General features: G+C 39.6%; 2 protein-coding genes and 1 long non-coding RNA gene across 3 annotated transcripts in view; 2 read left to right on the forward strand and 1 right to left on the reverse strand.

The window, feature by feature from the left end:
• Positions 1-14,807, reverse strand: part of LOC311293084 (Fc receptor-like protein 5) — a 135,078-nt gene that overhangs the window by 60,293 nt on the left and 59,978 nt on the right. The window lies entirely within an intron of this gene.
• Positions 3,966-5,174, forward strand: LOC311293222. Its single transcript, XR_014627903.1, has 2 exons — positions 3,966-4,187; positions 4,745-5,174. It is a non-coding gene; the product is annotated as an uncharacterized lncRNA (long non-coding RNA).
• On the forward strand, positions 12,118-12,613 carry LOC311298717 (vesicle transport protein SFT2B-like; the record flags this gene model as incomplete). Its single annotated transcript, XM_084421866.1, has 1 exon — positions 12,118-12,613. The coding sequence occupies exon 1, from the start codon at positions 12,224-12,226 to the stop codon at positions 12,611-12,613; it is 390 nt and encodes a 129-aa protein (XP_084277992.1). The 5' UTR covers positions 12,118-12,223.

The following is a 14,807-nucleotide window of genomic DNA, read 5'->3' on the forward strand; positions in this document are numbered from 1 at the left end:
TTGTTAAACTCATTTAGTGTATGGTTGTGCATTTGTCTGTGTGTGTGTGTGTGTGTGTGTGTGTGTGTGTGTGTGTGTGTGTGTGTGTGTGTGTGTGTGTGTGTGTGTGTGTGTGTGTGTGTGTGTACATATGTACCTCTACATATCAAACAGGATCGAGATAATCAGGAACTGAGCATCTTAAAGAACTGTGGGTCCTCCTCACGCAGGTATACCGGGAGGGCACGAAGGGCTACAGTACACTTCATATTGACATTGTGCACTTAGCTGGAAGAACAAGCAAAAATGAATATTTTTACAGATATCATTCTTCTTTCAGTATGGATGTGCTGACCACATTTCATGGCATTTGGCAAAGTGTTAGACAGACTATAGCTGTGTCCCAATGTGAAGTCTGCATCCTCCGAAGTCCGTAGCTGTGTCCCAATGTTGAAGGCTGCATCCTTCGAAGGACGCAGACTTCAAGGATGCAGCCTATGCGTCCTCTGAAGGACGCACCATGTAGCCTTCCTAGGATTTCCTAATTGTGCAACCAGGTGTTCCCGATCACCGCTCCTGGCGCCAAGCAACGGTGCGAGAGGACAGCTGCTATCCTGATCATTCATTTTGATAACTGAGTAAACAGCTATGGAGCCAGAATTGGCTATTGTCATTTTTATGTTTTATATTTTACTGGAGGTCATGGTGTGCCCCGGCGCTGCCGGATCATGTATTTTCGGTTTAGCCCTGTTTGAATACAAAACCCAATTTAATATAAAAAGTCCAGTATTTCTCGCGCTCGTCATCTGCAGCTGTCACGGTTGCCAGGCGACAAGAACAATCCTTCGTAGGCTAGACCGGTCCGAGCGCTTCAGATGCGCCCTTTGATATGGGACGCTGCTGTAGTTAGCAACAATTTGTTGTTGTTTGTACCTACATTTAGTTACTTTAATTTTCGGAACTGCATATTTCGTTAAGTATTCACTTACAAATGTGAAGTAACCTACTGAAGTACTTTTTTCCCTCACATCACAATGTGATTACATTACACTACACAAAAGTATATAATGTAACAACCAGATATTACTGTATATTAAAATATACAGAAGTAAAATGCAACATAGCCTACACAGTAATGCAGTAGTAGCCTAATATAAATGCAGTAGTTATTAAAAGTACTTTTTTCAGAAAGCCGTCGATTGAATCAGCCCTGCAAACCTGTTGGTAGACAACTAAGTGGATAGTGGAAATATGCACTTTAACACTCTGGAGACCATCCCAGATGATGTCCCACCAGCAGGAGGCCTTACCAGGGGCAGCCCATCCCGGTCCAGCAGCTCAGCTCAATAGAGTCTACATCATTTTTTTCTTATTTTATGTATTGTAAAATTAAATGTTGATTTCATGTTGATTTTGATATATTTAACGTATTTTGTAAATAGTTGGAAAAAGTACTTTAATGTAGCCTAAAGAACAAATGATTTTCATTTACCAATTTTATTTGAAAAAATAAAAAGGTATAGAATTTGTTTCATGCAGAAAGTATTACTGTCATTACAAAAATAAACAATGTCCAGAACAATTCATTCTCTTTTATTTACACAATTAAAGTTGCATAAAAATAAATGTACATAATTTTTCTTTTAAAAAATAAAAGTGAAAAAAGTTAAACAAGAATATGTAGAAAATATATATATTTTTCAATCATTCTCTCAAGAAGAGAAAACAGCCTGTCCATCCTCTTCCTTCTTTCCTGTGCACTCCTCGCCTCTGCCTCCCTCTGTAGTTGCATTTCTTCTCTGATCAAGTCCAAAAACTCGTCCTGTCTCGCCGCCTTTGTGCTGGTGCTGCTGCCCCTGGCTCCTCCTCACCGTGGGCACCCACTGCTGAACTCGGCCCTGGTGTGTCCTCAGGGATTGAGGCGATGAGGACGGGGGGTTGGTGCAATGCCTCTGTCCCAACATCTCATCCATGAGGACAAACCAGGGCCAAGCTTCAGCAGTGGGTTTCCCACTCACACCCTCTCCTGTCCCAGGACACTTGCAATCCTAAAGGAAGAGCAAATGAACCATGGCTTGTTAACAACAACAGGACAATACATTTCAGCAAAGATGTGTGTATTACTGTTCTTTATATATTTATATATATATATATATATATATATATATATAGCCTATATATATATATATATATATAGACCCATTTTTTCCTGAATTGTTCTAAAAAAGCAGAAAAGGGTACTTAACACAGAGGAGCAATCTTAAGTGCATTGTTAACACTGCAAAATATGACACATCAAGACATGCATACAAAATACTTAAGAAATCATATTTCTGTATACTAAAATGTGGTCAAAACCACATACCTTGCATGACAGGACAACAAAAACACATAAAAGTGAAACCCAATTGCCTTATCGACTGCTTTTCTTATTGTTTTGGGCTTTATTGGGTGAGTGATATTTCTTATAATACACAAGTGCAAATATTACGAAATAGGTCGTTAAACTAATAACGTTATTACCACAAGTTTTGCCTAAAACTACCTGATAAATGAAGCCACGCAATGGTGACGAAGGAGTTAAAGCCCCACTAGGTAAGATTTCCGTTTTGGTCAAACAACGACCCCTACAGTCGCTGTGGAATACTTGTAATTAACGTTACTGTCGTAAATACCACTCACGCAGCAGTCTCTTCACTCACGGCCTGATCCCCTGTATACCGGTCCCTGTTCAGTCGGATGGAAGCTATAACGAGTGGAAATAAGGTGTGGCCCCTTTAAGAGCTGCGCGCGCCCTGTTGAACTGGCAGTCTGTATTGTATGTGCGCCTCGAACACCCCGTAAGCGGGTTGTTTCTGTTTGATGCTCATTCTTGTCCTATTTTTGTCTATCAAGTAATGCTGTGGACGGTAGAACATGTGACAGACAGTTACACGAGTTCGATTGGGGAATAAACACAACGCGTTACAAATCGTCGGACATCGAACAAGCACAGCTAGCCTCTGAAGATGTCTACTAATCCATCAACAAGAACGCCAGGTGCTTTTTAGCTCACACCAACCAGTGAAAGCTTGTCCGAGTGATGTACAATATAAGCAATATAACGTTATTTACAAGTCCAACAGCATGCGAGGACGTGTTGTGGGAAGTGAGGTAGCCTTTGCCGTAAAGCAGTCGAATTTTGTAGTTCTTTTTGTGCTGCTCGGGTTACTACCCGAAACCCGAAGTTTTAAAGTACGATTAAAAACGATACAGACCCCGTCAGGCTATGGCAGACGTGTCATTCAACCTATTTTAAGTCGATGTACCATCACAAGAGTCTTGGAAATATACTATGAAGGTTGAAAAGTTACCTAGTGCTGCTTTAAGAAGTAGTTTATAAGAAAATGTAACTCTGGTTTCGCTAGCTATTTGAGTAAATGAAAACATAATACTTACATTTAAATGTGAATTTGCTGTCCACCACCGATCTCTAGTCTCGGCCGCCTTTAAAAATAAATAAATAAATGCTGTCTTCAACGGCGCGCAATGACTTATGGGGTAGGATAGGGTAGGATAGGCCGCTAAGTGTCAATTTATGTATCCTTCTTTTCACGGGGAAACGAAGGGTGCATTTGGCGTCGCTTTTGAATCAGGGAAGCCTTCGTCGCGGCGCGATGACGCAACCGGCCTTCGAATACGGCCTTCGGAGGATGGAGAATTGAATTGGGACAGCCTTCATCGAGCCGCGGTGACGCAATCGGCCTTCAAATACGGCCACCCGGCCTTCAAATACGGCCTTCGAAGGACGCAGCCTTCACTTTGGGACACAGCTCGTATTTGAAGGCCGATTGCGTCACAGCGGCGCGTCGAAACGTCACAGCGGAGCGACGAAGGATGTCCCAATTCAAAGGCTGCACACTTCGGAGGTCGCATTTGAAGGCCGATTGCGTCACCGCGGCGCTATGAAGGCTGTCCCAATTCAATTCTGCGTCCACCGAAGTCCGTATTCGAAGGCCGGTTGCGTCATCGCGGCGCGACGAAGGCTAAAGCGACGCCAAATGCACCCTTCGTTTCCCCGTGAAAGGAAGGATACATAAATGGACACTTTGCGGACTATCCTACCCCATAATTCATCGCGCGGCGGTGACGACAACATTTTTATAAAAAAAAAAAAAAAAAAAAACCGGCCGAGAGTTCGCTGGTGGACGGCAAATTCACATTTAAATGTAAGTATTATGTTTTCATTTACTCAAATAACTTAGCTAGTGAAACCTGAGTTAAAAGCCACAAGTTTTTCTTTCTTATAAACTTCACCTTAACTCCATCACCATTGCGTGGCTTCATTTGTCAGGTGGTCTGAGGCAAAACTTGTGCTAATAGTTTAATAATTGTTTCAGGGAGCAAGGAGCAGACAGCTCAATTTATTAAACTGCAATTTAAAAAAAAAAAAAACTAAATAAATTAAATGACATTTTATTGTAATATTTGCACTAGTCTGTCAAACTTGTGTAAATAAGAAATATCACTCACCCTATAAAGCCCACAACAATAGGAAAAGCAGTACCATAGATGAGGCAATGGGGTTTCACTTGTATGTGTTTTTGTAGTGCTGTCATGCAAGCCATGTCTACAAAGGTTTTAACCAAATTTGAGTATTCATGAATATGATTTCTGAATATGAATGATTTTAAAAATACAAAGTAAGAAAGTTGAGATCACATCTTTGCTGAAATGTATTGTGCTGTTGTTGTTAACAAGCCATGGTTAATTTGCTCTGCCTTAGGATTGCACGTGTCCTGGGACAGGTGATGGTGTGAGTGGGAAACCCTCGGCTGAAACTTGGCCCTGGTTTGTCCTCATGGATGAGATGTTGGGACAGAGGCATTGCACCCTCATTGCCTCAATCCCTGAGGACACACCAGGGCTGAGTTCAGCAGTGTGTGACCAAGAAGAGGAGCCAGGGGTAGCAGCACCAGCACCACGAAGAAGGCGAGACAGAGAGGACGAGTTTTTGGACTTGAGAGAAGACATGGGACTGCAGAGGCGAGGAGAGCACAAGAGAGAATGGACAGGCTGTTTTCTCTTCTTGAAAGAATGATTGAAAAATATGTATATATATTATATTCTTTAACTTTTTTCACTTATATTTTTTTAAAAGGAAAAAAATTATGCAACTTTAAATGTGTAAATAAAAGAGAATTCATTGCTCTGGACATTGTTTATTTTTGTAATGACAGTCATAATTTCTACATGAAACAAATTCTTCTATAACGTTTTTCCCCCAACTATTTACAACAAACGTTAAACATCTCAAAATCAACATAAACATTTAAATTGTACAGTACATAAAATAAGAAAAATGATGTAGACTTATTCAGCTGAGTTGGAGACACTGGTGTGCTGCTGGACCGGGATGGGCTCCACAATAGAGTCCCTGGTAACGCCTCCTGCTGGTGGGACATCATCTGGGATGGGCTCCAGAGTGTTTGACTGCATATTTTCACTATCCACTAAGTTGTCTACCAACAGGTTTGCAGGGCTGACTCATGGAATAAATATTGAGATACTTTATTACACTGAAGTACTTTTAATAACCACTAATACCGCTTTGGCGAAAAACTACTAGTCATATATTTCTAACCCTAGTTAAGCAAAATTATCTTGCATACTCTAATGTAGGCCTACTTAAGGTATCAAGAGTAAAAGTAAAGGAATTCTGGAGGGGAAAAAAACTTGTCAGGGTTTTTATGATGGTTCTGCTTTTACATTACTGCATATGTTGCATTTTACTTCGGAATATTTTTAAGGTTGATACATTTATGTACTTTTGTGTAGTTTATTGTAAAACAATGCATCATATTGTAAAATAACATAATTTTGTAGTCCTGTGTGGGAAAATCACTTCGAGTAGCCTACCGGACCGGTCTAGCCTACGGAGGATTGTTCTTGTCGCCTAGCAACAGTAGTGACTGACAGCTGCCGATCACGAGCGGGAGTTACATTCGCACTGGACTTTATTCAACTGGGTTTTTATATTCAAATAGGGTTGAAAACCTGTGTAAATATATTTACCAAGGTCCATTTATGTGCATAATAAAAAAAGAATACACTAGCCTACAAAATCGCATCAAGGTAAGATATAAATGAACATTTGAATCTTCGGCTAAGCCGAAAGTACATGACCTGAAACATCCTTAATACCATGTCCTCCAGTAAAATATAAAAAATGACAATTCTGGGTCCATAGCTGTTTACTTAATTTTATCAAATGAATTGTCAGGATGGCAGCATAGGCTACTCTCGCACCGTTGCTTGGCGCCTGGAGCGGTAATCGGGAACACCTGGCTGCGCAATTAGGAAATCCTACGAAGGCTGCATGGTGTGTCGTTCGGAGGACGCATAGGCTGCATCGTTTGAAGTCCGCAGCCTTCGAAGGATGCAGTCTTCACATTGGGACACAGCTAATGACACCCTGAGGCCCTGCTGTCCAGTGGGACCTGAAGCTCAAAGTTCATCTTTAACTCACCTGGAGTTCATAAATCTTTAAGATGTCACGCAGCGCCTCTGATATCTTTCCGGTTCGTGCCGCCTTCTGCCTATAAAAGGCCACCAGTGCAGGTGTATGTTGGTCAAGCACAGCATAGAACTGGTTCTGTAGGTTGACGTTTGTGATGCGTTGGAACTCAGCACAAAGCTACAAGACCAAAAACAAACAAAAAATAAAAAGACTAATACTCTATTTGCAACAGAAAACACATTTGTGATGCATTTGTAGTTCCGTTAAAATATATTGTTGAGCAACATGGTCACATGCAAAGTGATAGTTCTTACCCACAGTGAATAGTGGCATTTGCTGTTCCATTTGAATGTGATGCATATTCAAAATTTGGCATAGAAATATGTGTGAAGAGTGGTATAAAAGAGAAGTGAGTCTGTGTTTTACCTGTGAATCAATTCTAAGAGCCGTCCATTTCCACAAGAAGTCCTTCACCTGCACAGATAAAACAATCAATATGAAACCAGTCAAATTATGCAACCAACCTCTTTACAAATTAATGATACAAAATATGATACAAAAGTTAATGTAACTTACCGATAAAGTTGCTCTCTGGTGACAATGTAGGTCTGCACATGCACACAAAACAGACAGAAAGATATTTAATTTTTAAGAGACTTTTGACTGATGCTAATTGTTGGAGCCATTATGTTAATTTGTATTTTTTGTTTGTGACACTAGAGGGCGTATTAGTATTTGATTATATTTAAGGTGATGATGAGTTACAGGTGCGGAGATTGAAGGTCAAACAAGTTTGAGAGTCATGTTTGTTCAAGACTAAAGTAAAGTATTGAGTATTATTTTTGTTTGTTTTATTTGTTATTTGCGATGCCAAAATGGACAATAAATGGATTTGGCATATCCGAATATTGAGAAGGTATGGACAATGAATATTTTATTCCTCAAGACAAAGCACGGGTCAGAAACAGACTAAGCAATCTGCGTCCCTACACTTTAAGTCAAAAAGTTTGACCGAATGAGTCTGGATGAGCCTTGCAGCGATTGAAGCAGATCGAATTGGACTACAGGAAAAGTCATCTGATCTGATGTCGGATGATGCTCATTCATGACGGTTTCGTTTGATGGATTTATTGTGGATTATTGCTTGGATTGACCGCGGATATTGAAGGACAACAAACCCGCCCGTGCAAGAGAAAACAGCGCACACGAACGCCAAAGTCTTCAGCCTTCAGCATATATGGAACTGAGGTATGAAAGCGCTTCAATTGAGCTTGGGTTGAATGGCCATATATAAAACAGTGTGCACAAACAAACAAAGACAAATCCAATGCGCATTGGTGGTAAAAAAAAAAAAATAAATAAATAAAAAAAAAGGATTTGACCTGTTCGTGAAAGAAGAACTGAAATGCTTGTGTTTGCCCGTGTTTATAGTCTTTGATGTTTAATTGTAAAATTGGCAGTGAGTAAAGGTTTAAAATGGCGGATGAAAATGAGTTTCGTGGTTCTGAAATTGAGCAAAATGGGGCTCAGACTCAGAAAGCAGAGGGTGAAAATGTTGAATTGTCTGTACGAAAACGAGAGGTTAAGCTTACTGCAAAAGGGTTAATGGCAAAACTCGATATTTTTCAGAAACAAAGAAAGTCAAAATACAGATTGTATCAAAGCAGCTTCACAGTATTAAATTAAAATAATACAACAAGGTTTGTTTCTAGTGGAATTTATTGATTGATAAAATCAAATTAAATATCCCCAGAATATCCCCAACTGAGCAAGCCAAAGGCAACAGTGGCAAGGAACCGAAAAACTCCATCAAGTGACCTAATGGTGTCCTAAAACTCCATCAGGTGACCCAATGGAGAAAAAAAAACCTTGGGAGAACCCAGGCTCAGTCGGGGGCCAGTTCTCCTCTGGCGTTTATTAACTAGAGGCCGGATTGTAATTTGAACTGTAAGATTAAAAATATTATATGAATGCCTGGCTGAAGAGATGCGACTTTAATCTAGTTTTAAACTGGGAGAGCGAGTCTGAGCAACGAACAGTATCAGGAAGGCTATTCCAGAGTTTTGGAGCTAAATGTGAAAATGCTCTCCCTCCTTTGGTGGATCTGGATATCCTAGGTATGACCAAAAGCCTCGAATTTAGTGATCTTAAAGTGCGCGATGGATTATAGTGCGATAGAAGATCCGTTAAATAGACTGGAGCTAAGCCGTTTAGGGCTTTATAAGTCAGTAGCAATACCTAGTAATTAATACGGAACTTTATAGGTAACCAATGCAGTGATGATAAAATCGGTGTTATATGATCATATTTTCTTTCATATTATGATCATACAAATCATCTCAAATGAAAAAGACAATACAAGAGTTAGTGGGTAATAGAGAAAATGAAAATGAGGTCAAAGGTATGTTTGAAAAGTTTGAAACGCAATGTAAAGAAGCAAAAGAGGCACACGAGTCTTTGATTGTTTTATTGCCTGATGAAGAGAAAGACCGGCATGAAACATGGTTCAAAGCAAAAATGATATGGGTTGTGGAATTCAACACTGTGGTATATAAATGGTTGGAGAAGCTACATGAGGAATGTGATCGTGCTGCCAGCGAAATTGAACCCAGTGATAGCATTTCGAATGTTGAAACACGGGTTAGCGGTCGCACTTCAAGCCACAAAAGTAGCCGCCACAGTTCGTGCTCCAGCAAATCTAATGCCTCTGTGCATCATGCGCGCATTCAGCTTGAAGCAGAAAAAGCCGCTCTTGTCGCTCAAGCTGAGTCTTTACAAGTTAAGCATGATATTGAGCAACAGTTGGAAATGTTACAGAAGCGTAAGGAATGAACCGATATTGATGCAAAAATCGCCGCATCCAATGCAAAGATATCTGTGCTCTGGACTTATGAACAACAAGCAAACAGCATAGCAACAGATGGGATGGAATCCTATGTCAGCAAGCAGGCAAAACGAGCAACTGCATCTCTTCATCCAAATGTTGAGAGACCGGCAAGGTCTATTTTGCAAAGCAGCGTAGGTGCTACCTCACCACCACCAACATCTCATTTACAGCATCCTGCATCTTCAAGACCCAGAATAGATGACAGAAGATCTGATTTCACACCGAGTATGCTCCAAAAACATCAAGAAATAACAGAGTTGTTAATTCAGCAGCAAAAGTCTCAACATTTACCACCACGTGAGATTCCAGTGTTTGAAGGGGATCCATTGCAATTCAGTTTGTTCACTAAAGCTTTTAAACATTGTGCAGAGGAAAAAACAAATAACAAGGGTGATTGCTTGTATTTCCTTGAAAGATGCACAAGAGGACGCCCAAGAGAAATTGTTCGTAGCTGTATGAATATGGCACCTGAAAGAGGTTATGATACAGCTAAAACTATGCTTAAACAGCAGTTTGGAGAAGATTATTTTGTTTCTGCTGCATATATGGAGAAGGTGCTTGGATGGCCCATGATCAGGTATGAAGATACCACAGCTCTTCAAGATTATGCACTCTTTTTACGTTGGTGTTGCAATGCTATGGCAGATCTAGAGTACATGCAATAACTGGACATGCCAACAAACATGCGAACAGTAATTCTAAAGCTTCCATTTAAACTAAGAGAAAAGTGGAGAACAGCTGCATGTGATATCATGGAAAGACAGAAAAGAAGAGCCAAATTTAGTGATGTTAGTTAAAGTTAAAGTTAAAATCATTTCTGATCCAATATTTGGGTCCATTCAACATGTAGAGATGAAAACAACTGGTAAACCGAAGGATGTCTACAAATGAAAGTCACAATCCCAGTCAAAGGCAAAGTTAAAAGGGGATAGAAAAATGGAGAAAAATCTATCATAACTTCAGTAAACTATGGAGTGCCGCAGGGGATCTGTGTTAGGCCCTCTGCTATTCTCAATATATATGCTGCCACTTGGAAATATTATAAGGAAACATGGAATTAGTTTCCATTGTTATGCTGATGACACTCGGCCGGACATCACGGCTAGATGAAAACGCTAAATTATCCAAATTGACAGAGTGTGTTAAAGATATAAAAGATTGGATGACGCGTAATTTTCTTTTATTAAATCCAGACAAGACAGAGGTAATACTTATTGGTTCAAAAAACTGCCCACAAAACCTCTCACAATACAACTTTAACATAGTAGGATGTCCTGTTACTTTATCCTCTACAGTAAAAGACCTGGGTGTTATACTAGATTGCAACCTGTCTTTTGAAAATCATATTTCATATGTTACAAAAACAGCCTTTTTCCACCTTAGAAACATTGCTAAGCTACGTAATATGCTATCAGTTTCTGATGCAGAAAAGTTAGTTCATGCATTCATGACCTTGAGACTAGATTACTGTAATGCTTTATTAGCTGGTTGTCCTGCATCCTCAATAAACAAGCTACAGTTAGTCCAAAATGCAGCCGCTAGAGTTCTTACTAGATCAAGAAAATATGATCATATAACACCGATTTTATCATCACTGCATTGGTTACCTATAAAGTCCCGTATTAATTACAAGGTATTGCTACTGACTTATAAAGCCCTAAACGGCTTAGCTCCAGTCTATTTAACGGATCTTCTATCGCCCTATAATCCATCGCGCTCTTTAAGATCACTAAATTCGAGGCTTTTGGTCATACCTAGGATATCCAGATCCACCAAAGGAGGGAGAGCATTTTCACATTTAGCTCCAAAACTCTGGAATAGCCTTCCTGATAATGTTCGTTGCTCAGACTCGCTCTCCCAGTTTAAAACTAGATTAAAGACACATCTCTTCAGCCAGGCATTCATATAATATTTTTAATCTTACAGTTAAATCTGGTCTCTAGTTCATAAACGCCAGAGGAGAACTGGCCCCCGACTGAGCCTGGGTTCTCCCAAGGTTTTTTTTTTTCTCCATTAGGTCACCTGATGGAGTTTTAGGTCACCATTAGGTCACTTGATGGAGTTTTTCGGTTCCTTGCCACTGTTGCCTTTGGCTTGCTCAGTTGGGGATATTTTGGGGATATTTAATTTTATCAATCAATAAATTCCACTAGAAACAAACCTTGTTGTATTATTTTAATTTAATACTGTGAAGCAGCTTTGATACAATCTGTATTGTGAAAAGCGCTATACAAATATACTTGACTTGACTTGATAGTTTTGCTACCAATGTTACCAACGTTAAACCCATTGTTGGTAAAATCCAAAGGGTAAATGCTGAACATCCAATCAGGCAATTCAAGAGTAACTCCACCACTTGTTTGTTTTGTTCACAAGGTCATTATTTGGAAGAATGTAAAGAGTTTGAGAAGAAACATAGGGAAAAAGTAACATTTATAAAGGAAAAAGCTGTCTGTTTTGGTTGCTTGCATGTTGGCCACATGAGCAAAGAATGTAAAAGGTGCTTAACTTGCAAAGTGTGCAACCAGAAACATCCCAGTGTTCTTCACATTCATTTCAAGGAGCTCAAGGTTGATAAAGCTGTCAACACAAATTATGAACAGTATGTAGAACCAACTATTAACAACATTTCAACCTCACTTCACACATTCTTCTCTCTCCACCTCCCCTCACCTTTGTTAACCGATTGATTTGAATGTTTGTTGACTTGTTCTTGGAACACATGTTTTATTTAAGGGTCAGTTCTTGTTACACTACCAAACAGGAAAAGGAACGAATCAATACAAATTTACTTGAATAAAGTAGCTTCGAGACAGTTTTGACACATCTTTTTTGGATTGTTTTCAATCTCAACCTTAATGGACAAATTAAAGAAAGTTTTGAGTGGCCAAGATGGCAATGACGACCTCAACGTACTGCAGGCAGCGAATGAAGCGTCAACACTGGGATGGGGCACGCGCGTCAAGGGATTCCTCGCGTGCTTTGTGTCGGGCGTCTTGTGTTCAATTTTGGGGACCTGCTTGCTCTGGGTTCCGAGAAGCGGACTGACACTCTTTGCAGTCTTTTACAGTTTAGGTAATATTGCTTCTCTTTTGAGCACTATGTTCTTAATGGGTCCATTAAAGCAACTCAAGAGGATGTGTGACAAGACGAGAGCTCTGGCAACTGGCATTATGATTACATGCCTGGTGCTAACCTTTTGTGCTGCCTTTTTGGTACCTGCCCAAACATGTGGTCATATACAGTAGGGGCCGAGAGTGGCAGTGGTATCTTACCTATCCTTCCAGTCCAAGTAAAGTCTGCAAAGGGCAACCAAGTTGTTCAGACCTATGCATTTCTGGACACAGGAAGTACCCCTACTTTTTGTTCAGAAAGTTTGATGAGGAAGCTGCACCTGAATGGATGAAAGACAAAAATTTGTTTGCTTACTATGAGTCCCAAAACAACAGTCTCAAGCTATGTGGTAAATAACTTGGAGATTTCAAGTCTTGATGGTAATACTTTATGAATTACCAGACGTGTACACACAGAAACAAATGCCTGTAAACCAAACTAACATGGTCAATCAGGAAGACCTAACCAAGTGGCCATATCTTTATGGTATTCACATTCCGCAAATTCAAGCTGAAGTGGAGTTGTTGATAGGTACCAACGCCTCCAAATTACTTGAACCGTGGGAAGTAGTAAATAGTCAGGGAGATGGTCCCTATGCCATATTGGGGTGGGTCGTCAATGGTTCTCTAGACAGTTACCAAAATGAACAACATACTGCTAGAGTAAATAGGATCTCTGTTGAAACCTTGGAGTTGCTATTGGAAAAGCAATACCAGCATGATTTCAATTAATAAATGTCAGAGGACAAAGAAGAAATGTCCAGAGAGGAGGCAAAGTTCATGGAAATCATGGGGAAATCTGTGAGCTTCAAAGATGGACATTATAGTTTGAAGCTACCTTTCAAAAACAAAGATGTTGTTATGTCTAATAATCTTAACATTGCCAAACAGCGTCTTGTGGGGATAAAAAGAAAGTTTGAAAAGAATGTAAAATTTCAACAAGAATATACAGACTTTGTCAACGATATGATTATCCAGAGCTATGCTGAGAAAGTACCCGAGCATCAATTGGATCGATGTGACGGTAAAGTTTGGTACATTCCACATCATGGTGTGTACCACCCTCGTAAAGCCAAGTTACGAGTAGTATTTGACTGTGGAGCAAAATACCAAGGCACATCTTTAAACGATCAACTACTACAAGGCCCAAACCTCACAAGCTCTTTAATTGGAGTTCTTCTGAGGTTCAGACAGGAACTTGTTGCTTTCATGACTGACATTAGAGCAATGTTTTACCAGGTCAAAGTGAGAGAGGAAAACAAAGACTTTCTTCGCTTCCTGTGGTGGACAGGTGGAGATGTTACCCAGGATGTTGCTGTCTTCCGAATGACTGTTCATTTATTTGGAGCAGTTTCATCCCCGAGTTGCGCATGTTTCGCTCTCAGGAGAACTGCAAAAGACAATCAACACTGCTTTAATGAAGAGGTAATTGACACTGTGTATAAGAACTTCTACATGGATGATTGCTTAAAAAGCTTATCTACAGAGTATGAAGCAATCCAGATGGTCAAAGACCTGACCACTCTATGTCAAAAAGGAGGCTTCCATCTAACACAATGGGTCAGTAACAGCCGTAAAGGTCTCACAGTCCATTGTAGAAAGAGATAGATCAAAGAATCTAGGGCTGCAACTAACGATTATTTTGATAATTGATTAATCAGTCGATTATTTTTACGATTAATCGGTTTATGTACTTATATTTTAGTTTTGCCCATTTTTTCCCCAAGTAAATTATTAACAAAGGGTCTTTATCATTCAACATAGACTTTTTAGAGATTTTAACCATTTTGCATTGTCATATCCTCATCAAAAACATACCTGCAGTTGTGTTTTATTATGTGTTAGTAATCCTTTGTCGAACTCTTCTGCAATCAAAACACTGACCCATAAGTACTCTAGCAAATTTCACAAGGAGATTTCAAATAATGTTTTCACCACGGCTGTCCTTAGGGCTACTAAAGTAGTTTAACATCCCGAACAAAGCTTTATAAGGAATCTTTCATAACATATTTTCACGAAGAATAAGAATAAAACAGAATAAAATTGCAGTAAATTGCATTTTATTATTTTTTTTCCTGTAAACACACAGCTTATACCTGGGAAACAGCTTTATAGCTTATGCTGTGAAATTGTAAACAATCCTTCGAATAAAGTGCAAATGTCATGAAACCTGAATGGAACTCACATTTTAAAGTAAAATTTAAAGTAAAATCCATCAGAAGGTTGTCCAGAAAAAAATTGGACACACACTAAAAGCCTGCTGTGTGAAAAAGACAGTGAATACTTAGAAAAAAAGTGCATTTCAAATACATTTAAACATTTACTTCTC

Source organism: Rutilus rutilus (genome assembly GCF_951802725.1).
Source record: "Rutilus rutilus genome assembly, chromosome: 1".
NCBI lineage: Eukaryota > Metazoa > Chordata > Actinopteri > Cypriniformes > Leuciscidae > Rutilus > Rutilus rutilus.